The sequence below is a fragment of the Melopsittacus undulatus genome, chromosome 4, assembly GCF_012275295.1.
Source record: "Melopsittacus undulatus isolate bMelUnd1 chromosome 4, bMelUnd1.mat.Z, whole genome shotgun sequence".
NCBI lineage: Eukaryota > Metazoa > Chordata > Aves > Psittaciformes > Psittaculidae > Melopsittacus > Melopsittacus undulatus.
Genome location: NC_047530.1, coordinates 24,879,228 through 24,905,353, shown reverse-complemented (window position 1 = coordinate 24,905,353; position 26,126 = coordinate 24,879,228). Strand labels below are relative to the sequence as shown.

The window sequence follows — 26,126 nt, the reverse complement described above, 5'->3', positions numbered from 1 at the left end:
ACCAGCAGCAAAGGTGTGTTTGGCCAGGCTGCTCTCACTGGGAGGAGTGGGGAAGGCAGCCGTAACCTTTACAAAGCGAGCAGCCGGATCTCTGACTGCATATGTGCTGAAAGGAAAAGTGTACTTTGCCTTCTCTCTCTCCACTTCCCCTGCTGAAAAATTCAGCTTGAAGGAAAAACCTTCTCTCCAAATGGAAATACAATTGCCACATTGCCCTTTGCAGCAGAAGGAACTTGACATTTGACCATATGTGGATTTTCCTTAGATGTGGACTCTGCGTCGAGATAGATTTCTCTTAGGCTTCTGCTGCTTTCTGAATTAAAAGGAAAAAAATCAATGGTTGTTTAATTTTCAGCTCTTTAGCCTTGGGCCTTCTCTGATCTATTCCATGCAAGTTTAACAGCTCATTATTAATAAGGTTTTGTATCTTTTTAAGTATAATTTAGGGATAAAATGGAACTAACTGTATGCTGATACCGTATTTCCAGAATGCCAGGATCCCTGGTTAGTCCACATTAGCTGCTGCAGGAGTGGTCTGGGAATGGCTCTTCACAACTGTCTCTGCTCTGCACAATATAACCAAGGTTTTATGTGCATGGTGCTCTCAGTTAGCTGTATCCCAGGGCTTCAAAAGCAGTTGTTCATCTGCTACTTCTAATTCATTTCATTTCTGTGGATTAATAACATGATAGATGAGGAATGGATCCAGGATACCTCAGGAATACTGACTTGGGTTTGTGCTGAAGAGGCACAGTAGGGACAAGGTGTCACTAAGAACTGCAAGAGGAGGCAGCAGCATCCCTGCTTCTGCTCTGAGATGGGAGCTCTTGGTTTTGTTTAATTGCATGTGAAAACGCTGGGATTCCCCTTACTCCAGGGGGTGCGATGCCAGTGTGCAGAAACGGCAGCGGGATAGATTTGGTCTCCAGATTAGCCCTGGAGGAGAACTGGAGAGTGAGAGGAAGAAGAAGCTTCATGCATCAAATTAGGAAACTGCAAGGAAGCTTGTCCCTACAATTTTAAAGCATAAAACGTTTGATCTGTGCTTCCTGGCTGCCTCACACTTTTCATAAGCACTGAATGGAAACACAGACATTTTTCTCTTATCTTTTTTCTTTTTTAATAACTATAACCAAATGAGATTTGTTGAGACTCTCCTGTTTGCAAGCAACGCTCCAATTTGACAACCTGATTTAGTGAATTCTCCTGTTTGCCTGCTGTAGAGCAGAGCCCAGGCTCCCCTGCCACCATGCCATAGCCTCATGGGGTAAGCCTAGGAAATTCACTTTATCCCCTTCCAGGTTTTCCTCTTCTCCATGCTGGCAGGGGGGGACCTCGATCCCCTCCCCAGGGTCTGAGTGCCTGTCACCCTGCAGTGCCTGGCTCAGCACTGAGGTGCTTCCCACGCCCAGAGCTGAGTCTAACCACACCAAAGCAGCCTTGAATTTCTCCTTGAGGAAACTGGAGGTGCGTGTAGTGAGAAACATCAATATTGGAGAACTTAAAACAAACATAATCCTGTTTTCAGTGAAAACTGCTTGGAAATACTACTTATGTGCTGTTGAAGCAGTCACAAGCAAGTTTTCCTTTTGTACCAGCTACATGCCTCACCCTAAACATGACTTAGAGAGGTCACTTACGTGGTAATAACCTGCTTTATTCACTGTTCCCACAGAGTCTTGTCCCCTTTGCAGAAACTGCCAACAAGGTCACTGCTTCCGTTAATTGTGACTGTGTTTATTGTAAGACAGAGGTGGCTCCAAATGACTGAGAATGAAAGCTCCTCCCAGACCATTCCTTCTGTCAAACACTGGTGACAAATGTTTGCCAAGAAGAAAATGAAAGTGAGTTGTAAAGTGCGCCATGTTACAAACTTCACAGATACCCAGATGAATAATTTCCCCTGCTGTTCAACTCTGATTCCATTAGCAGCCCCTTAATTCTGTCTCCTAGCATGGCAGACCTTTGCTCTGTGTTGTGGAAACAGCAGTTGCTTTGGTAGAGATGATCACTTGGACAGGGTGATTAGACGGAGCATTACCAGATCTCTCTGATGCACCCTTTCTGGTCATTCCCAAAAGCATAGTTTGTTCCTGTTCAATTTTGGGATGAAACTCTGATCTTTTGGTTACCTGTTGTGGCTAACCTTGGCCAGTGGCAGTTTCAATGACATATTTTCAGCTTGGTGAAAGCCTCTTGCTGCTCTCTGCATAGAGCAGGGAGAAAATATCTCAGGGAAATGAGAGATCATTTATTTGAAGGTAGGACTGGTTTTGGCTGTTGTAAATATTCTGCATTGGTAATGCACTCTCTGGGCCTGGTTTTAATAAAGACTGAAGGTGGGTGAAGGTGCAGGCTCCCTTTGACCTGTGGTAGAAGGAGGAGGCTTTTGCTCCCCAAAGAACATTTCAGTATTCCCAGGATAATTCAGACTGTCTGACACCTCACCTTCTTTTATTACCCAACCGATATCCTTAATCACGGATGGCTGCAATTAGTCCCCAGAGTACTGATAGTATGTGACAAATGCTGTGGCTTTTGTCTTCTGAGAGGATGATACTGCACATCTGTAATTCCTCTTGGGATTTTCCAGCTCTGAAGCCTTTGTCAGCCGACCTTGGATATACAAGCTGTCTAGGGAGGTTATTGATTCCTCTGGTCTCCACCTCCCTGCCCAGTTAGGCTGACTTATAGGAATTTCTACAGGAACCACTGAAAACCTGGCAGAGCTCGTTCATTTGTGAAACTTCTAAAGACTTCCCTCATGGCAGAGACCATCTGTTTGCCCGAGTGCTATTTTTGCAGCTGCCAAATCAGGTTTGCAAGACTCTCACCTTCTCCTCAAACCCACCACTTGATACCATAATATTTACATTCAGGACTCAACACTCTTTTTTCCACCGGATCTGTGGGGAGCAAATGCAGCTATGCTCTGCTGTGCAAGACTCAGTCTTAATCCCCCTGAACTATACAGCAATAATGCCATTAAACCCAGAAGCAGCAAGATCAGATTGAATTGTATACTTTTTCTTGTATTTTCTGTTCACTGTGAGACTATTCAGTAACACCTGGAACATTTGCAGAGGGAACTCCCATTAATGCTAATTGCAACTGTGCATGAAAATCTACCATGTATTGATGGGAAAACAGCTTCAGCCTTGGTCCGCTTGTGCTGGGTGACTCCTGCAAAGCCTGCCAGCAAAAGGCCACTTGTGTTTATCAGCAGATGCTGAAAGCCAGGCTCACACTGTCGTACTCACCTTCTCTCCATCCCTGTGAATATACACTTCACTTGAGAGCTAGGGCAGGTTCATTTTGGTAGCCAGTGTGTCAGGAGACATTACCAGCAACAACTGTGACAGCTCAGAAGCCAATTTTGTCCTTTAGATGTAGTTCTTCTATTTCCTCGCTTAATTTCAATGGCCTTTCATAACTCCTCCCCAGAGGATGGAACCACTTATAAATCAGATGAGACTAAAATGCCACCAAGATTCAGACTATCCGCTCAGTTCTTCTTTAAGATAAATCCTCTCCCAAGTCTTTGATCTTCTTATATTATTTACTGTATATCTGCACGCTTGCATAAAATATTTCTCTGTGAGCCAGCAATTATCACTGGTAAGGTTTACATTCCTTGCACATAGCTGGAATTTCTCCCCCATTTTCTCTTTGAATGTGCAAAATTATTTTCCCTGCCATTGGATTGGTGTCATCTGACATAGTTAATCTTCTAATCTTCTCTCTGGGGTGACATCAGAGGAGATGATGCAGACGTTTCCTTTCTTGAATGCAAAGCTCAGATTCAATTGTGACTAGTGAAAATTGTGTTAAGAAAATAACTTAAAAATGGAAAGTTATGATATACAACTGTTATAGCTATTTTGCTATTACTTTTATATTTGTTCTTTTCTAGAGGACTGGTTTAGCTGTCATCTGTATCTTGCCTTTTTTCACTCAATTTCCCTTCACTGGATGCACCCACATGAGATCCTGTCAGTGCATCAGCTTCTCTTGTGATTGCGTTATTACACTTCCCATCCATCAAGTTGAAATGTGAACAGAGTATGTCAGAAAACAATAATGAAATAAAATCCCAATTACTGGGACTTCCTGGGTGCTCGACTTATAGTCTGAGCTGGGCTGCTTTCCTCAGGGCAGGCTTCTGCAGATGATGTGCAGAAGTTGAGGCCCATCTGACAGCTCTGGATCCGTTTCTCTGTGATGTGCACATGGCACAGCATCCCATGGACCCTAGATTTGGCCTGCAGGTCCCCTAGGTATGGCAGAGGCCCCACCAGTGATTCAGAAGCAGGGGGGGGACTGGCCAGTGTGGGTCATGCTCCGTAAATTACCCCGTGCCTGGGCATGGTCCCCACCAGAAGAACTGTGTTTTGGGCCCTTTAGTGCTCTGAGAGAAGGTCACCCACATCCTGATGTGAACCTCCTTATATCAGCCTGCAGTTTCTCTTCTAGCCCTATTCCTCCCCTCCCCCTGCTCAGGCTGTGAATCCTTCCATATCCAACAGGCAGAAATCTCTTCACACAGCAGGGAAAACCCAAGGGAATTTGCATAAATTAGAAAGGAGAAGAGCATTTCAGCCATTCTCTATTTAAACTGCGTGGAAATCACACTGATGGGAGATAAAAATGCTTGCCAAAGCAGGCAGTAAGGCGCTTGCTTCAATCTCACAGAAAATTGAAGATTTAATAATCAGATCTGACTTGGTTAGCTAAAGAAATTCTCTCTTCTTGTGATTTCTCTCTGCCAGGAGAGAGAAAGGCAGAAGGAAGGAGAACAACTTGTCTATGCTGCTACAATGGTGACTAGCTTAGCAAAGCCAGTGATGTTAGCCACCAGTGATGTTAGCAGGTGGCCAGCATCCAGCAGGGCCTGAGATCCCTGTGAGAAGTGCAGTTCCCTGCTTTTCCTATGAGGTTTGGATGAGACTGGCTCCATCCTTGAATGAGACTGAATGAGACGTGAGTCAGCAATGGCAAAAGCACTGGTCCAGCTGGGAGTTTTCGGATGGATCTGGCTCTCTGAATGGTCAGAGGGTTGAGCCTGTCTGATCGTGGGAAAATTATGACCCCTCATGGGATTTAAAATCCTACATACTAGATTTTCCAACGCATTTAGGCAGTTAGATCAGGAATGTAATTGGATGTGTAAACTTCTAGTTTAGAAAGTAAGTACTGCTACATGAAGTATTTGGGCACTAAGATGACTGTGTACTTGTAACTGTTGTAGGTGTCCTGCACCCAGGTTTTCCCACATACATCCTCTTTCCCCAGGCATAGCAGCTCAGCTCCAGGTTCCTGGTGTCTCAAAAGCCCTTTGCACCATCCAGAGTGTGGGTTATCTGCAGGATTTATGGCATAAACAGCAAAGAAGACATTTATATTTCCTCCTGGAAAGCTCCAGAGAGGCCACTCTAGCAAGAGATTGAGTATTTCAAGATGCATCAGGGCAATGCAACTGTCCTGGACCAAATGAGTTCAGTTAAACATTCTTTAGGAAATGCTCCAATGACTTCCTCCCATACATTACAGTTGCAGTCCCCTCACAGTACTCGTCATGGATTTTATGTAGTGGACTATCTGTCAGTACAAGTATGAAGCAGAAAGATTCATGGCTGGTTCTCACTGTGTGTTGAGGGATAAGCACCTTTTTTGTTCCTTGGAAATCCCAAGTGAGAACAGTTATTGACAGGTTTTTATCACATTTCTCACATTATTTTAATACCACCTAAATTAATATGCGTTTCACTTCTTACCTTTTACTGTTTAGTTCAGTTTTTGGCTTTTGCATTTTTTGCCATGACAGACACCAGGCTTATTCATAAATTCCCCAAACTTTCTCCTTTCAGACCTAAATTTTCCAGGCTTAGTCTTTCTCTGGGACTAAGCATGGATTTATTTCAGGATGAGGAACAGAAAAAAATAAAAGAAATGCTCAGTTTTACTCAAAATAAAAAAAAAAAAGCCTTATACCCCCTCAAATAAACAACACAGTAACTAAAGTATCCAGGAATAGAAGCTAATTTTTTAATTGGAGTAGTCCTCACAAAGGAAAGTGTTTGTGTCATTGTAAAAACTGGGTCTGATTTGTTCAACTTCTGACTCCATGGATAACTTCACGTTTAGCGTTCCACTGAAGAGCTTTCCCAAGGCCAAATCCTAATAAAGGCTCTGGCAGACAAACTCTTGCCAACTTCGCTGTAATAGTTTAAGATGTATTTGTCCTCAACATTCTCTGCCCTCTTGCAGAAGATGTTGCACCCCTGTAGCAGACTTGGCCAAGGACAACGCAACAGCGGTGACTAAGACATGGGTTTCTTAACTTGCTCTTGAAGATGAGCTGGAGCTAAGACACCAGTCTGTGATGTGCCATGCCTTGCAGGCTCTGCTGGAGGGCTTGAACCTTCAGTGGAGGAGCACCAGCACACATCTGTGAGAGGTAATTCCAAAATCAGATGCAGCTGTTTGCTCAGCAAGGATGGTGAGCTCTTGATCCTGCAAATACTTATGCATGTGTTTAACCTTATAACTGTGAGTAGTTCCAGGGACTTCAGTGGGGCTTGATGTTGTACTGGCACGTAAATGCCTGCAGAACAGGGAGCCTGCGTTTGCAGAGAGTCCAGCTAAGAAAGCTTCAGTTCTCACACATTGGAGCAATATGTTTCTGCAGTGAAACTGCACTGGAAAAAAAGCCTTGTGGTCTGGTTTAGGCCTTCTTCCCTTCCCGGATGCCTACTGAGATAAAGATCATACATCTCCACATCTTCCTGTCTTCTAGAGGAGCTAGGGACTACTCTTTGACTCTGTGGTGGCAGCAGGATGGAGAAGCTGAACATGATGCCCTGCACTTCTCCTTTGTACAGTCTCTTTGGCAAAGAGCACTACCTGAGGCTGCTTCTCCTCAGAGCTGCTCTCCAGGTGAGCCTTACACCAGTGAATATCCCTGTGTTGTTGCATGAGCAGACCTAGCAGCCCCTGACAAGCGCCGTTCCTTGAATGATGCCAACAGATCTTCATGCTGGCAAGCCCTTATGGCTGTGGGAGACTTGGGGCCCTCTTGCCTGACAGGCAGCCTGAGGGATGATTTTGGGAACATGTAACTATCTACATTTGCAGTTATTTTAGCTTCTTAGTCACTGGCCTGACATCCTGAATTGAATCTGTGGCTAGCTATGCTGCTGAGTAACCACCACAGTATGAAACGGCTTCTCTTCAGAGAGAAAACAGGTGTGCTAGCTTTTGGGTCCTTAGACTGAGGCACCTAAGTAAAAACAGCCCAAATTCTTGAGAGATGCTGAGTACACTGAGCTCCCAGTATACTTCATGGAAGTTAACCCTTTGTTCTTCAAGGCATTTCGAAGACAGGTGTCTGCTGGCTCATTTCCCGAGGGGCTGTCTGGCCAATGGTCTGGAATTGTTTCCCAGAGTCCCCCCCAAAATGCCTCCCTCTCCTCCCAGCCCTCACAGCGGCTCTGGGTCCAAAGCCCAACATTTGCAAAGGGCTCAGACACTAAAGGTCTGTGTCAGGTAATGCTCAGACTGTCCCTGACTGTTCCCAGAAGACAAAGTGGCAGTAAACCACCCCCAGGTGCTGAGGACACCTGCCAGGTCCCACACCTCTCTCTGCCAACCCTGCCATGTCTCTAAAGCTGCCAGAGCCTTTGCTACCGCTTCATTCAGGAGCCTAATGAACACACCAGTGTGCAGGGGCACCCTACTGACTGCTCTGGAAATCTCATACCAAGCAAATTCCACATAAACATTTCCAAAGATTAAAAAAAATAAGTTGTAGGAGCAGCCACAAAATGCTTTACTAAGGCAACATTAAAGTGGCATGTTTTAAGCAAGCAAAAGTCATGAAGTTACAGAGAAATCTGTGCTCACAACAGTATTACATACCTCAAAACAGTCTTAAGTTACAGTGTTGAAAAAACTGTTTTTCAGATATAGAGTATAAACAGAAGATTTTTTTTTCCTTCCCTCTTAAACAGATACACCCTGGCTCCTGCCCCATCTTCAGCAGCAAGTACTTCTGCTCAGACCCTTCCTTAACCTGCAAACTGAGAATGTACAGAGCAAGATGTCAGAGCACATCCCCAACCCCACCACATCCCCCCTGTACCCCCTGGGAAGCAGGAGTGCTCCAGTGGTGCGGCTCCCAGCACCAACCCCACGGCACAGCAATTAGCCCAGCTCTCCAGCGCAGATTTGCAGCTTAGCTCCTAAAAGCCGTTTCATAAATATTCGATGGCCTTTCCGACAGGGTAATGTGCCTCTGTGACATTAAAGAGGAAACTCTGCGAAGGGGAGGGATGACAACAAATTTATCCACCAATAGCACACTCTTTTGGCACAAAAGCACATTCTTATCTTTACATCCCATAATGAGAAGGCAGGGACGGGACTGTTGCTACAGCTCTCTGGGTGGGTAGATGTACAGTGTAAGAGAAGGGTGGCTGTAAATTGTTAGATATTTTTCCCCCCCTGCCTTTGCAAGCAGAAGGACCGGTGCTTGCAGTCCTGCTGTGGTTTTCCTAAGCCCCCAGTGAGGAGGACTTCTCGCACGATGTCAGACTGCGAGGGACTGCCTGTGGGTAAGTGCCAGATTTATATTTACCCCGGTGTCCTGCCGACTAGTTCACATTCTCAGATTGCAAAGTCACACGCGAAGCCGTTTGCTCTCAAAGGGAGCTGGAACTGCAGCAGGGAGAGGAGAAACTCCCTGCAACCACTGCAGATCCTGGTGCAGTTCCTTACGAGTCCATGGTGGAGGGCGGGTGTGGGTAGTAATGCCTGGATTTTCTCTGAAGGCACAGGGGAAGGATCGGAGGAAGGGTTTGGGAACTGAGGCAGATGGTCTGAAGTGTCTGTGTCTGCGGAGATGATAGCGTTGATGTGCATAGTCTCAAGCTCGCGAAGCAGAGTTTCCCGAGATGCGTCCTGCAGGACGAAGTGCGTTGTGTATGTGCCCTGTGTTCATGCCTTGATAAACCTTCCGGGATGGTAACGGATGCTGCAAGGGCAGATAAATGTAATGCGAAGGGTTTATTTGTTGAAAGGAAATAGAAATATATCTTATTTTCAAAATAAGTGTCTTACATGTTTTACCTATATGTGGGAAGGAGACCTTTACTGGCACTTACGGCTGTACATGTTCACTGAGCAGTAGAGCACATCAGCAAGAAGCATGTTTCTTAGCTGTTTTTTATAACTTCTATAGGAACTATGAACACTTACTAGACTGTCTGCACAAAAGGAAACTCCTGTCAAAATGCTGGAGTAGTTCTCTGCCAAGGCATTTTACTAATAAAGAGATGGACCACTGAAAACATCTTTTTAGTTTTGTTTTTCCTTTTGCCATGGCAAGCATTTCTGTTTTCATATATATATTTACACTTAGGCATACTGTATAAAACTTGTGTTTCACTGGCCTGTGAAGGCTGTGTGCCAGAGATGAGAATCTGGGCTAAAAAGTGGGGCTGGAGAAGAAGGTGGCTGCAGCAGTGCTTTTTTCTCCTTTCTCTGCTTCCATTTTACAAATACAAGCCCGAGTCCAATAATGCGTACTCAAAGCCAGAGTGGAAAACTATAAATTATGTATATGGTGCAGAGCGAGCTGCACCATCCGCAGTCCCCTGTGCTGTTGCTAGCATTGTCTAAAGGGAGATGAGGATGAATGTTTCCTGCTTACCTTCTCAAAGGGCTGATCTGTTACCAGCAAAGCTTCCCCTTCTGCAGACTTTGATTTAAGGGCCTGACCTCAGCCTGCTTGTTAAGCACTCTGAGTTGAGGCTGGGATATTTCAGTGACAATATTTAGCTGGCATCTGATATTAATGTTGAAACTGATATTGGCAGTGCATGGCATGTTGTGTGCAGAAGTTACTGATATCTCAATTACCTTTGCTGCTGAAAGGACTTAGGAGGTTTCTTCCATAAAAGTGTTCGTAGAGGCATGATTTGAGGGAAGGAAGCAGTTTGTTATGGGCAAGAATGAAAAGTAAAGACAAAGTCATGTTTAGATGTGGACGTGGATCAGGAATGTGCCGCCATATGCAGAGGAAAGGTTTGTTTCTCTGTGTTCCCCCAATAGTCTTCCCGTGTTCCCAGAGCTGGCGGGGCCTCCATTCTAGCTCCCTGGTAGAAGGGCTCACCCTGCCTCCTGCTGCTCTGACCCATGCTGGGCACAAATAACAGGTCATCACAGCTGAGTGGCCACCCCACTGCATTATTTTCTGGTTTGTGTATGTTTAAATGCGTGCGTGCATGTATGCATGTTACAAATACACACAAAACCAGCACTGGAGTTAGAAATGGTGGTACTCCTGTGCAGTTATTAAGCAATTTTAGTGAACCAATTGCTGACAGCTTTCTTTTCACATCAAAGTATTTTGAAATCAAATAATTCTCTCTGTGGTTATTCATCTTTTACTAGCCAGTTCAGAGTTTAAAACTTTAGTAGTAAAAACTCCATTAAAAGGGCTACAAAAATCATCATCAAACTTTCTAAAATAATGATTAATGTCCACTAGTGCAGAAATACCACTTTGCTGAGTCCAATAATCAGAATAAGTCTGGCTTTGTACTTTAAAACTCCTAGGTTTTGAATTCAGCCCGATAATAAAGCTGCAAAAAGTGGTTGCAGTGACAGATATCATTAGCACTGCAATGTGGCTAGAATCCAGAGCCCTGCTTATAACACAGACCATACGGATGTATGTGTGCACCCGTGTATACACATGCACACAGCTATAAATAAGTTTAGCCGAAGCACAATATTAGTGTCAAGTGTATGTGTTGCTTCACCAGCCAACAACCTGGAGAACAGCAGATTGCAGTTACAGTAAATTAAAGCCAGAATTTTTAGCCTGCTTTCAGCCTACACAGGAATGTAGCAAGAACAGCTGCGTAATTGTTCCCTCAGACAAGCAACTCAGAGGGAACTGCTGAATACAATCTTTGAATTAAATAGCTGGGTACAAAAGGGTCGATATACCAACAATTCTTCACAGAGAAGCTTTATTCAGTAAGATCCTACTTCTATGCTAGAAATGATTATGCAATTTTTTGGGCTGAAGACATTGGGTGGTTTTAATTCTCTGTTTTATGTTCACTTCCAGTGTGGCTGCACCTTTTCACTGGTGTCAAATGGAAAATTAAACATGTGATGCAAACAAAGTTTTATGTTGCTATTTGAGTGTAGCGCAGAACAGTTAAGTAAAGGATCCTAGATGTCAGATTGCAGATTAACTGTAAGCATGTGTACAGTTATTTTGGACTGAATTAATACCAAAAAAGGCCTTTGAAAGCATCACTATCAAAATAATCAATAAGTGAGCAGATTTCTAAAATTTACACTATTAACTTCCCAATGTATCACAGGGAACTAAAGAAGAAAGAAAGATCAATCACTTCAGGACAAATGCACTCCTATTGCTTTCTTATTAGCAATTACTGGCATACTGATGCTATCCATTAGTGCCAGCTGCATGGATTTCCTGTCATTCCTACATGCAGATAAAAGAAAAGTACAACAATTTTTTAAGAGTATACTCTTGTGTGCATTATTTTTCTCTTGTAAGGAGACATAGTTCAGTCTCCGTATGCCTGAACAGCTTTTCACACACCCAGTATTTTGATTAGGAATATATGAGTCATGATGGTTCTGGTTCTTAACACAATCCTTTTGACTTCAGGAAAAAGCCCTCTGAAGTCATGCAAAGGTTCTTAAAGTGCCTCTTTCCTTATTTTCTTCTTTATCTTTTCAGCCACAGACTGACTCTGAATGGCATGAGGAACTTCTTGTGGATAACATCACTTTTGCAATAATAGAAAGGATTCAGCCGTAGTAGATGAGGATTATATTGCTGAAGCAGGAATAGCTGTTCAGACACATGCTTCCTCTGTTATTTACTATAACAGGGCAAAGAAAGGAAGAAACAGAATTGATGTAGCTTGTTCTGCAGCAGATGGCATGCGAATCTAACTGAATTTCTTTAAAATCCCTCCCAAATTTTTACTGGCCTTGTTTCAACAGAGGAGGAAGCAAGACCTTTCATCTGAAGTATGTTCCTGACTCTTTAGTTAAATATTTCCTTTCAAAGCTAAATTTACACATTCCAAACATGTCTTTAAGACCGACTGGAGCCAATTTGCTAAAATTGGTGTTTTCAGAATGGGGATATCCAGAAATCCACAGGAATATATATTTTCTGAAATTCAACACATATTCTTCACTGTCAGGGGGAGTCCATTCAGCTCTGTCAGAAAGGCTGCTAGTGAGTGAGACCTCCAGCTCTCACACTGGCCTGTCTCTAACCAGTTGCTATGAAATACAACACAAATATATTTTTGTGACCAAAAAAAAATCACTAGAAATGACTCAGCACATGCATGAGCAGTACTCCTGTCCAATAAAACTGCCCACTTTCACATACTCAGAATAGGATTCTGCTTTACATTACTCTTTCATCAAATATGGTAAAAAATGCCTGGCTTTTTGCAGATAACTCTGTGTCCATTTAGGACTGGAGCACCAGTTCTGCTTTGTAGTTTAGACCTTAGGTAAAAAATCTTGACTCAGACATTAATGTTGTCATGTGAGTGGTCCCACTGAATACTACTGTTTGCAGGGTGAGACCCTAAATAGAAGGCAGTACACTGAAATAGATTTGCAGAATTGCTGTACAGAGTGCATTTAGTCCCTTGGGATAAGCAGGGAAGTGGCAAGGAGATTTTTTTTCAGAACATCAACCCATCTACCTGCTGCAGATTAGAAAGGTAATGGCATTTCTTAAGCATCTCAAGAGAGCAGTCTGCAGGATGAATGACAGCTCCTGACCACGTGAAAGTCACCAGCACTGGCTTCCATGCTTAGAGCTCCCTAGGAACATTCCCTGGCCAGGGAAAAGTGAGGCGGGGGTGCTGGTACTCCCAGACTTACAGAGCTAGCTTTACAGAGAGAGATGTGAGCAATCTTGCAGTCAGTACTCTTAGAAACAAACAAGCAAAACCATATAAAACTTTCAACTTTAGGAAAGAATGGGGTTGAAGCCTGAATAAAGTGACTGTGAATGCCTACTGTCATTGAAGCTGTACAGCTTGCTCAGGCCACTAGAGTTAGGTGTCACTGCCAGTTGCCTGAAGTCTCTCTATGGATTTAATCTGAAGGCTTATGAGGCCAGCCTTGCTCGTGGCTAACTTGCTACATGCTCTGCAGCTGCAATGGACATGGCTGAGTCACATGTCTTAGAGAAGGAAAAATGTCTGTCAGTCAGTATAAATCTTCAAGAAAGAAGCATTTCCAAATGCCAGCATTTACCCGTTTGAATCATAGAATCATTTAGGTTAGACAAGACCTTTAAAATCATCGAGTCCAACCATTAATCCAGCACTGCCAAGTCCACCACTAAACCACGTCCCTAAGTGTCACATCCTCACATCTTTTAAATACCTCCAGGGTTGTGACTCAACCACTCCCCTGGGAAGCCTGTTCCAAAGCTTGACAACCCTTTTAGTGAAGAAATATTTCCTAATATCCAATTTAAACCTCCCCTGGCACAGCTTGGAGCCATTTCCTCTTGTCCTATCACTTGATACTCTAGAGAAGACACCAACATCCACCTCGCTAAGACCTCTTTTCAGGTAGTTGTAGAGAGTGACAAGGTCTTCTCCCAGTGTGCTTTCCTCCAGGCTGAACAACCCCACTTTCCTCAGTCACGCTTGGGAAGTCCTGTCAGAAAATGAATGGAAGCTATTAGAGCCGGTCACAGTTTTTCCAGTAGAGTGTTCTTCTACCAAAAAAATACAGAGGTCACCATGTCAAAATGCTATATTTTGTCTACAATTCCAATACATTAATACATTTCTAAAGACTACATTTGAATATTGAAATTGAATGGGAAGACAAAAAATATCTGAATGCTTGAGTAAAATAAACCCAAATATAGTATCTTGGGATTCCTTGTCCCGGTTTGATGCAAATGAAACTAAAATCACTGACTTCTCTCGGCAGCTGGGAATACTCAGGCTGACATACTCTGTTGCTCCCCCTGGAAATGCTGCGGGTCCTTGATCTGACTGAGCGGTGCCTTGAACAGCAGAGGCTGCGCAGAGGGGGCAAACACCACAATAATGAAGCAATCATTATTTTTGAAACATGAGGAGTTTTTGGAACATGAGGATCAGGCAAACAGCAATGGAAAATGAGTGACTGGTGCCACAGGAATCCATGTTTTGCAAGAAAAACCCCAGCAGGAAATCTATGGTGACAAGCAAGCCCCCCTATCACAGGGCTGAGACCTGCCAGAGGCACACCTGGAAAGTGCTCTCTGCCCATGAGGCATTTCAAGACATCCCCAAGATCTAAAATATTCAGACAACCATCCATAAAGAGTTAAAATTGCCTACGTGCAGCCTTCACCTTCTTCCCAGGCGGGTAAGCGCTGAGCCTTGCTCCCTGCTGTGGAGGGACTGCCTTCAGTCATGAACACAGCCTTCAAAGCCATGATGCTGAAGTGTCCCAGCTGCAGCCTCTCCCCATCCACCTGATCAGGTTTTTTCTTGGGGAAAAAAAAAAAAACAAACAACGCTTTTCTGTCTGGGAGAAACCTGAAGCCTCGATCCTCCCAAATCAATGCAGCAGTTGCTTCAGTGCTGGGAAAGGGAGAGAGCCAGAGGGCTGGGGCAGCTCCCTGTTCACACTTGTGTAAAACACTGCACATGGCAAAGCTGGTTCTTTGTCATCAAAAGCATAGAAGCTGTTCTCTGCTGCAGCCAAGCTTGTTCTCAACAGGGGTTTAGCCCAGCTCAGCCAAACATAGCATACCTGTACACAGCAGTGTAGTACAACCCCCATGTGCTACTCATAAAGTTTCAGGTTCAAAGTTTGCACCTTTTGGAAACAGGAAAAGGATAAACTCTGCTGCCAACTTCCTTTTCCTCCCCTGAGATTTGGCTTAGGTGTAAGCACAAACCCAGAATCCCCAGCCCTGCTCTACTGGCTTGGCAGCCCGGCCAGCCACTCTTGCCCGGCCTCCCTGTGCTGGCTGCAGAGGCATGGTGGCTGGGGACAAGAAATACGGGTGTCCAGGCTCAGTGTCACAGTGATGTGTTTCCTGCCAGAGTACAGGCTCAGAGGTTTACTGCAAACAGTGTGGGAGCAGCAAGACACAGGTGTCCTGTCCCTGGGGCTTAGCAGCAGTTAGATGGGAGCTTGACTATGTTCCAGGAGTGTCCTGAACAAAGGCACAAGGCTAGTCTGCATCTTCAACATCTGTATTTAAAATGCAGCAGGTGAGGTGTGCTTCTGGATATATATCTGGCTGGCAGGCAGGGAGGGGCTCAGTGTTCCTAAAACAAAATGTAAGTATGTGTGCTATGTGCTACTGGGGCTCCAAGTGGCAGGTATCTGAGCTGCCAGAGGCATTAACACCCTTTTGCAGAAGTCTAGGTTTGCAGAAATGTACTGAAATCATATCTAAGAGTATAAGAGAGGATTTATTTCCTTCCTCCCCCCTTTTTTTCTTCCTGAGGGTGAGTGCTGAGAAGGGAGAACTCTTTCAGGCAGTCATTAGAGATGGTTGAAGTTATCATGAAAGCTGGCAGCTGGGATGCTGGTTAAGGATCTAGTTAAGGAAATACAGAAAATGCTACATAATTCCCGAGTGCTCCTCCTCCCTGCCATATCCCACTGACAGGAGGATTGGGCTTATCTGTAGAAATACTTGGAAGCTGTAGCTTGTCCAAAGGTCTGTGAGCAAGAGCACTTGCACAGGCTGTACAGCAATTTGTGAACAGGCTAATTCCATGATGTTTATAGTAACTTGAGGCATGCAAAAAACAACCGATGTGTTTTTTCTCTTCCTCTCCTCATGCCTCACAACATCTGCAGCATTTCCAACATAGTCTGTGTTAAGCCATCAGCATTTAGAAGCTGTAATTGCATTTAACATTTGTTTCTTGCTGTCTGGAGCTCTCTCTTGCTACAGACCTGGTTTGTAGGCTGTAATTTAGAGGGTGGGACACCCTTCCCTTATTTTGCCATTCAGACTCCAAACTAAATGCCCAGTTTGCCCTCCCACCAACCTGATGAGTGTCCAGTCTCTCACTTATGTAGTCAGTTGTTTCTCTATCCCTGTCATTTCTTTCCTTTCTGTCTGTAATCACCATGCACTAATGATTTCCACAGATAAATTTATTGCATTCAGGATTCCCTTAGATCTCAAATCTCATCTAAAACTCACCTGAAAGACTGGCAAGATCCCCCAAATGCTTTCTTCCTTGTGGGAAAGAAACTCTGGGGCAAAGGAATGGCCTCCTGACAGATGCCAAGTGCTGGGCATAGACCATGTGGATAATGCCCAGGATCTGTTCCCTGAAGGAGTTCTGGGTTCCATAGAGCATCTGAAGTCACCATTGAGTCAGCGGGGCACGTGGGGACTGGTCAGAGCTGGTCACTGGTTCTGTACACAGTCTGTCAATCACACAAATTGCTTTGGAAGAAAAGCCTGTCTCTGCAAGTCCTCACTCAGATGAGTCCAAACTTGGCTCAGTAAATTGGCTGTGGCTGCTGAGCAGTCACAACAAATTCTGATAAGATTTAGGAAAGTATAATGCTGTCTCCATCACAGATAACAGGGAGCATTTCAGAAAGGTTTAATCTCAGGCAACTTCTTCCCACCACCCGGGCAGGAACCACCCAGCACCCCATCACTGCTCTCAGCACCATATGCATAGATCCTGTTTCCATCATTCAATGCTCCTTGGGAGAGCAAAGGCTTTCAGCCACACCAGTTAGTGTGAGGGAATGAAATTAAGAGTTTAGAGAGATATTTGAAAAGTTTAGGTTCGATCTCGTCATAAATCCATAGACGCTACTTGGCAAACTCAGTGTTTTACATGGATTTCACCTATTTTGCAGGCAAGTACACTTATTTCCTTATTTGCTTATCTGATGATAAATACGCTTACTTATACAGCATGTGTGCACACTTACCCTTTGTGATATGCTCTTTTTGGAGCTGCAGGATATGCTGTGGCTTTGCCAGTACCCTTCAAACACACAGCACATGTAGAACACTTGCCAGTAACTAATAAAACCACTGTGGAAACATTGAAATCCTTCCTGCTGCAACCAGCAGTGGGTGAGGAGTCCCAGGGCTGTTGGCTAGGGCATATTTGTGTGAGTAGCAGCTCACCTAGTTCACTTGGATGGTCCTGGTGGTTCCTGCTTCCTCCCAGAAGCTCTGATGAGGGAATGACCATGTACTTCCGCAGCTCCATGTGTTGTAAAAATGTGTCAAACCCTAGAAGGCAGCCAGGTACCCAGGCAAGGGGACTTCAGCCTGAAGTCAGGGTTGGGTGAAAACTCCTGTAGCTAGATAACTGGCCTAAAGAGGCCTTGCTGACACAACGGAGAAATTAAAGCACACGAAAAAGACCTGTGTGCAACATCTGGACACCTAAGTGTTCTTCACAGATATGCAAACGTCTGCAAAGCTGACAGAAGGCTGAGGGTCTCAGGATGTGCTTGGTCATATTACAGGTTAACTTCAGGCTGGACTTTCAGTTTGTGTATCTCCCACTCTCTGGGGGTAGGAAGGGCTTTAGAAGCCTGACCTGGACCCCTTGGAGTCAAGAGAAGCCTTTCCATTCACTCCAAGGAATTTGGATCACGACTCTTGAAATCTCATAAATACCTTCATCTACTTGAACCATAGATACAGACATCTGGGGCAGCTCAGGTCTAAAGACAAACAGCCTGAGCCCTGTGTGGTGAGGCTGGTGGGGTCTGCTGGGTGAGACCTCACCAGCAAGCACTCTCATGGTGCGTGGGAAGCAGTGTTTATTAGACATACTTTGTTCCAGCATGATTGCTCAGAGAAGTGTATTTTTATTTGCACCTAATTAAAACTCAGTGACTGCTTTGTATTTGCCATACTGCAACACTGCTAGGTATGACTTGGCAGTAAGTCACAGCCATGTGTGTGGTATTATTCAGAGTTCATATATGAGGAACTGAGGCACATCAAGTTTAAGCCAAACCCAGTTCCCACTGATGCTGGTGTCCAGTCAGAGATCCTGAGGAGCTCGTCTTTCAGAGCACCCAGCACAGCACTGTATTTCATATATTCAAACTTCATTGGCGGCTGTAAGTGTTGGGCATAAATTAGATCAGTGGTCTTTGCTCTGATATGAGAAGATGAGGAATGTGTCATCAGTGACCATTTGTAAAAAGCTTGGTTTCCACAGTTGCCCTGTGGAGCAATTCTTCTCCTTTCAAGAGCTGCTCTGCAGCTGAGGCACAGATGTCATCCAATTCCCAGTAATACTTTTCAAACTGTCTTAGCCTGAATTGTTCCTTCTTGGCATTGCATTCTATACCATGTTCAGTATTTCCAACAGGTGAGATTGTGATGTTATGATAAACAGCTTATTGGAACCAAGTATGTCATAAAGTACAAAATACTCTGACACCTCATAACTAGTTCTTTAGCAATAAGTATATGTATTATAATACCTTGATAGTTCACCAATTGTTTGGAGATACTCCACAGTGTCAATAGCCTCACACGCAAGCACCTTTGATACAGGCAGCTTGTCACTGGAACACTGTATCTCACATTTTCTACAGCTCTTCTAACTCAAATCAGAGGCTCCCAGGTTCATCCTGTTGCTACAACAGTCAGTGGCCTTCTGACACCCGTCTGACTTAGACGTGAGATTGCAATCCATTTATGCTGCAGGCATATGGACTGCATGTGGAAAGGATTTTGAGAAGGAAACTGTTATTTCCTGCATCTATCATAAATTCCAAATGGTATATTCAGGCATAACTGTTGGAAAACAGAGAGTACATTGATGAAATGGAAGCAATTTCTCTGGGAAATTTCACCTCAATGGTTTGATTTGCCAGCTCTTTCATATTTGTCATAAGCCTCATAAGAGGTATTTTGTTTTTTTTTTCTAAAGCCAGGTTTCTTGGGTCATGAGTTTTTGGTGGTTGTCAAGATGTTGATGCATCATCTGTTTTCACCCAGGCAGCAGCATATGGAGAGTTTTATACCACTGGAGAGTGAGGATTATTTTTTTTAAGATGTTTAGGAAGGTATTTAAACATCTAAGCCATAGGGAGAAGCATGATGTGGCAAAGTGCGAGAGAACGTGCACCGTCTGGAACAGATATTGCAGGATGCTCACATGTGTAGCCTGGAGAACAATTTTTCTCTAACAAAAACTGTCCTTTTAAACACCAACCACATTTTTGCATGTTTTAATTTTGAGTCATTTAATGAAAAAACATTGGAGCACTTGGGGGAAAGCATTCAATCTGCTCAGTTTTACACAAGAGGAGTATTTGTTTTCTCAGAAAACTCCTCTCCTACAACTATTTGGCTTCTTCAGATTTTTGGGGAGCCTCTCCAAACATGAAGTAGCTGAAGAGTCTTTTTGCTGTCCTTTACTGCTCCTTGCCTACACTGTCCTATAAAGCTGGGGGAGTAAGAAGACAGCTCTTCACTCTGCTCTTACTACACTGGAAGGAGACTACCACTGAAAAGTGACCAGAAGACACATTTTTATCAAGGCATGATGAGTCTCCCCTTCCTACACTAGGGGCCTCACTGCTCAGATCAAACATAACTGACATCAGGTAAGCTTCATCATTGTCTCAGCCTCTGAGGATCAGAAGGACCACCAGATCCTGAGAATGAGTATCTCCCTGCTCCATGCTGCCATTGAAACCTCTGCAGGACAGGTCTGTTTCCCAGATCAGCATGTGTACTCCTGTGCCATGTCCCTGCAGGGGAAAGGAAGCAGAAGAGCACCCAAAGGTGCACAAGCAAACTCTCTACTCTATGGCTATGAGACACATGGTAGTCAGAAGCTGAACATCCCCATTTTGACCAAGGGGGAGATGCAGGCTTAAGAAATAGTCAGTTTTCCTAAACTGATTTTACTTTCTCCTGCAGAAATGTGGCTCAAAGGTAAGTGCATGTTTAGCATTTGTTTCTTTTCCTAATGAAGTTCAGCAGCTGGGTTATCCTAGATGATGGTGCCAAATCTGTAAAGATTTCCTTGTTTTGAGGTGATTGCTCAATTGACAATCTGCTTTGTTAATTAAGTTGCCTTCAGGGACAGAGAAGAACTGGAAGCAACAGGATGCTTTAATGAGCCATGTGAAGGGCAAGACAAGGCTGTAGTGTGAGTCCACCCCAGCATGGCCCCAAGCCCGCCCAAACAGCTGTGGTGACCTGAAGAATGCAGAGGGGCAAATGCAGCTGGAGGAACCCTCGAGTACAGTTTCTCCAGACTTGGTCATGTTCCTCTGTGCAAAATCACTCACTATTTGCAGTGAGTCCCTGACCTCACCCCTCATCAGTAGTTAAAGCATCTGATGAGCCTATGTACTCAAATTTCTGTGTATTGATTCGGTATCAAAAAAGCCCACTTAGGAGAACTGGGTTATCTTCCTTGTCTAAATTCTCTGGCTGCTGTTGATGCTTGTCTGCTTTCTCTGTATTTTCAAGGCCTTATGCTTAATTTAGACAAGGAGGGGGGATATCTTCTCTAGACCTTTATTATGTGTGTCACTCAGTGACTGCTGTAGTCACAATGTGATTTAAAAGTCTCATTAACTGCACAGACAAGTGGGTTTGGGCTAGGAAGACTGATTTCCCAATGTCCCTACCACAGTACAGTACTCCCTGGAGACACCCAGCCTGAGACCTCTCTGGCTCTTCCTCGGTTCTTCTGGCCCTGCCCATCTGCTGCTGCCTTCCTTTCTCTGCTCAGCAGCAAATCCTGGGAAAATACCTTGATTTTATCCAGAGATGGAATAGGAAGTATCAAAACACCAATCATAAGAGGCTGGGGTTTTCTGAGTCTGAATACTCATGGAGTAGAAATGCAAAAGCAATTTTCTACTTGAAGTGAAGATTATGAGAAAATTTCTTTGTGCTTATTAGAGGGAAGGATCTTCCATTTTCACATCTTCAATAAAGGCTGGTTTCTCCAATTGTTATGCAATAAAGGTGTAATTCTACCAAGTATCCAATGACGACCCAAACCAGTATAGTGAAATATGAGTCACTTGCTCATGTCACTGAAAGCCCAGAAGGGAATTACAGCCTTTAGCAGGGTTCATTTGAGGTATACTACTTAAGGTAATAGGGTTGGACAATCTCATTAAGATTTATTTCCACCCCATTTAAACATGGGTTCAAAAGTACAGCTGGAGCTGTACTGGCTTTATCTTTGCTTACGGAAGAGATTGGAAAAAGAAGTAAACAGAAAGCACAATTGGCTGGGCCAAGACACTGCAGTATATGGTGAATACATGCTTGGAGGCTGAGGAAAACAGAACTGACTTTTATCCTTCTTCTAGGATTTCTCTCCCCTCCCTCCACACCTGAATTTAAGAGATATTGCATCATTTTGGGAAGGAGGGGATAACACACAACAGTTGCCCCTGCTCTTTCCTAGTGGTTTATCATGCTCACTGGACTTGTTCCAGGCCTGAATTTGCTCATACTCATTTGGGAAATGCATGGTTTAGGAAAAAACCTTTTCAAATGCTTTGGCTTTTGTTGTAGATTTCCTGAGCAGTCAGAGATGTTTACAAAGCTGCCAGTACATAGAGCTTGTTCTCCCCCAGATAACAATATATAGTGACAGTAATCCTTCTATCATTCTCTAAGTGCTCGTTCTTGCTTCTGTTGAAGTCTTCCACATTATAGGATAATTGGAAGAGTTTACTTTCTCTGCTTCTTCAGTATAAAAGAAGCAGAGAATCCTTCCACCTGGGAGAGGAGAATTTGCTAGATAGCAAATGCAGAAGCTGGCTAAATTTGCTACAGTGTCTTTCTGGTAAGTGGGAATAGATACTCTGGGATGTTTCAAATGCTAGAGAGAGGCTGCACCTACCAGAAGAGACTCATGGTGATCATGGCCTGAAGCCAGGGGCTTTAGGGATCAGACACCCTGTAATCCACAGGCCAAGCTCAGGCTGCCAGCATGGTCCAGCTCTTCTTACAGCAGGCAGAAGAGGGGCTATTCTAGGGCTCACTCTCGTGGGAGGGTGGACTGCAGGCTGCAGGGCAAGCACCAAGGGGGGCTTCAGCAGGCAGATGATGCAAACAGTAGAGGACATGACCTCAAGCATGTCCTTGGTGTTGCTTCCATCTGGCAACATACCCAAGCCCTTCCCTGAGTGGATTTTCTTGTTTGGGCAAAACTCATTGCGCTCTCACCCCTCTTAGATTTGGGCTGTCCTTTGTGGTTTACCGAAACCCAGGGTAAATGAATACATCCAGAGGCCCCTGGAGATACCAAGGCAGGGAAATGCATTTGGCTTCCCCCTGCACTTTGTGTGAGAGGCTTGACTGGAAAGCAGATCCAGCATTGCTGTTCTCTAAGTATGATTTCCTTGGCACTTGTTTGATGCATAGAAATGTAAAATCAACACTGCCATACAGGACAGGACTAAGATTTGCATGTTTGGAAGAAAACTAAGGGGTTGAATAGAAAGAAAAATGGAGTCGTCAGTTCTAAGGACCCATCACCATAGTATCAAACCACTATTTACAAAACTTCTTTGCGAAGAAGTTTCCATAGGCTCTTTCCTTCAGTTTCAGTTAAACTCAGCATAGTCACTGCTCTGGATTTAAGCTCTGCTCCGAAAGGCCTGTAATCTAAACATGGAAACATTTAAGTCATGTGCTAAAACAAGAAAATGAAGCTGCACAGTGCAAGCCAGTGCCATGTGAGGACCACCGTGCTGGTGCTAGTGGAGCTGCTACAGCCCCATTGCATAGAGCAACAAGGCAGTGAAAGCTCTTGCAAGCTCCAGAGCTGCTATGCTGGGGAAAACTACCATGCAAACCCCAGAGATGCTGTGCTTGGGGGAGAAACCCTTCTGCAAGCCCCAGAGCTGCTGCCCTTATGGGGAAACCTTTCTGCAAGCCCCAGAGCTCCTGTCCCCAGGACTTGAAGCTGGGCCAGAGCTAACAAGAGCTGCCCAGGCAACTTGACAAGCAGGACATAACGTGGCCTCTCTGTATCTCTGCAGCTGCCTTTGCAGCACTGCCCAGTGCATCTGTGCACTGTTTTCTCATACAATGTAGGTGTGCTCCAGCCTGAAAGCACCAGAATAAAGCCCCATCTGTTTTCAATGGCTGAGTTGTGTGAAATACCGTTCTGACTCTGGCACAAAGAGGGGGGAAATTAATTGGGTATTCAAACTTCATTCTGTTTTACTCTGGAATTATTAAGGACATTTATGTTTTTAAATACAATACTTAACCTGACAGAGTCCTATTAAAATGCTTTATATAAGCTCATTAGGAGCTTCTGTGCAGTATCATATTTATTGCAATTAGCAAATATTAATGGATCAGCTGAACGACAAGATATTTTTTCTGTCCCGCTCCTCTTTTGTTCCTCCACCTCCTGCCTCTCATAACCTAAGCATAGCCTAGATTAGATCCTTTCACACATCTGCCTTTCTGTCTGACAAGTCCTAAAGAAGGAGAAATAAAAAAAAGGAAAATAAATTGAAAATTAACCAGTAGTAGCCTCTGAGAAATCAAAAGAACCTTTTAGACTAAGTCCTGCACCAGTGTCAAGGCTAGCAGCAGTGCCAGTGGCATTACTGTTACTAAGTCACTTAATTCCAATATGATTCAGAATCATTTGTAGCTATCGGCTTATTCAGAGTAAATCCTCTTCCTACCAGGTCTTTTGTTTGCCATCTCTTGACAAGCTATGTTGCATATAAATGAACTCACAAGATATGTGAAGGAGGGCTATATTTTCATTTTCACTGAAGTTTCATGCATACAAATGTTACTGTAGAGATATTAATAATGAATAGTAGTAATAATTTATCCAGTCCTTATTTTTGTTTTGTTTCAGGGTTTTTGAGCCCTTACTCAGATATGAAATGTGTGAAATGAAAGGGAGGGAGGTTCCTGAATAAGGACAGAGCCCCATTTTTAGAAATACTTAGATCTTGCTCCAGTCAGCAGCAAAGGGTGGCCCAGCTGGCTGTCTCACAGGATGGCTGGAATTCAGCCTCTGAGGTCCTTGGTGGTTCCTGAGTGAATCAAAGGCTGCTAATCCACTTCAAGCCCACAGAGAGCTTGGGTTCCCAAGGAGGAACAAAGATTTAGGTACCTGAGTCTCAAATCCTTTTGTGAGTGCTGGAGTTCCAATACAAGTGCAGGTTTGGACCTTTCGGCCCAACTTGCCACTTCTGTGTGTATCTGAGTCCTGACACTGCTCAGCACATAAGTACTAGTGCTTATCCTACAGCTTCTTGAGAGGGTTCAAATCCTCTAGCAGAGGGGAGCCTAAGTAACTGGGCCAGGATGTTGTGAACAGATGGTATGGAGAAGCATTTAGGAAGTGGCATAGGAATTGGTACTAGGCCCTCCACAACAGACCTCGACCTTTTCCCTAGCGATGCCGTGTGGCTGCACCAGGGAAGGACTACTGGTCCCCTGCCAAGCTCCAGCCCTACTTGGCTTGTCTGCTGTGCTAGACATTAACACTCTTCCTGCTCTGCGTGCTAGCCTGCACTGCCTGTGTTTGATGATAGCTGGAAAAAAGTCCAAATTTTATGAAGCTGTTGGAGTTTTTTTTTCTTTTTTTCTGGAAAGATAGGAAATAAAGGTGCCCCTGCATCTCACCCAGTATATAAAAATGCACTCAATCATTATCTTCTTTATTTGCAAAGAACTCACTGCAAAAAGTACAGACATGTGGAGCAGCAATCAGAAAAATGATTTTTCATTTACTGTAAACATCAAATATGTCACATGAAGTGCAGAGATCAGAGTTTAGAGAGTTCATTTGGGGAACTTGGGCAATGAAGGTCCTGTTTCAAGGACACCCATTCCACAGCTATTAATAATCTAGACTTAAGGGCCCAATTTACAGATGTTTTCTAGTTCTGTTTTTTTTTTTCTGCTGGAGCTTCTTGGGTCTCTGTTTCTTTTCCCAGCTGATGCCTTATCCTTCTAATGCCCTCCAGCGGGACAGCCTGCTACTCAACCACTTGGTAATCAATCTGAGTATTTTGTGCAGAAGTACTACAAGTTCTCACCATTGAATAAGCATGAACCCCCAGAGGCCATTGAATAGTGCTATGTGTCATTGCTACAAGCAGAAATTATCAGTGGCAAGATGCCTGGAGGTAGTTTGCAGTCCTGCTTGGAGATATTATTCCTGAGTCTGTCTCGTTTCTTATTCAGATCTTTAATTGACTGCAGGGAGCTCAGCTTGGACTTACTGTTTAGGACTAAATTCAGGTTCCTAACATCTTAAAATCTCATCTTTTTTTTTTTTAATTGACCCAAATATGCATCAGCTGACAAGTGTATCTTTGTCCTTTTGTGTCTTGAATAAGCATAATCTTCATGGCATGTACTAGTTGAACTGAAAAATATAATTGATTCCGATTTCCATTACCTTTCCAGGGATGGATTTAGGACACAGTCTAGAGATTAATGCCTTGGCTGATAGAGAGGAGCATTAAGAGTGGAACCAAGACAGGGTCAGATTACACAAAAAAAGAAACACTAGCTGCAAGATCCACTAGTAAGCAGAAGAAAGCAGAATATCTTATGGGTGAATTTATCATTATTTCAAAGCTAGTCTGTTGGAGATGAAGCTAGCTAGTGCACTACAAAGTAGAGTCTGTATTCCAGCTTTGTGAGCTGTGATTTTGCACTAGTTGGTTCACAGAAAACTTGAAAAGGAGGATAAATATTGTCTATAACCCTCATTGCCAAAGAAAATATAAGTGGTATTATTTTCAGCTGCTTACTCATTCAAAGGGAGCCACAGCACATGAGTCTTGCTGTGCTTTTTGGCTGCTGGGAGCCAGCAGCTTTCCTCTTTGAGTGGGAAGCTGTGCATGCCTGGCTCTTGAAGAAAAATGGCGATAAATCACAAGATTGCCAATGTTGCCTTGCTAATGTGATGTGTGTAGTCTATGCATGTGCAGAATGGATCGTGAATGTGCTGTTGGAAGAGAAAGTGTTTGGGTAAATTTTTACAAATGGGAAGACAAATATGCTGGTATTTCTTGTTGTGCTCCAGTAAGGA

The 26,126-nt window shown here is 43.9% G+C and overlaps 1 protein-coding gene across 1 annotated transcript in view; it reads left to right on the top strand.

Moving 5' to 3' along the window:
* The first annotated feature begins 8,437 nt into the window (after nucleotides 1-8,437).
* The window catches only part of EML1 (EMAP like 1), a 133,904-nt gene continuing 116,215 nt past the window's right edge, over nucleotides 8,438-26,126 (top strand). The window contains exon 1 of the mRNA XM_031049402.2: nucleotides 8,438-8,612. Coding sequence (XP_030905262.1) covers nucleotides 8,585-8,612 — 28 coding nt within the window. The 5' untranslated portion in view covers nucleotides 8,438-8,584. The remainder of the gene's footprint in view (nucleotides 8,613-26,126) is intronic.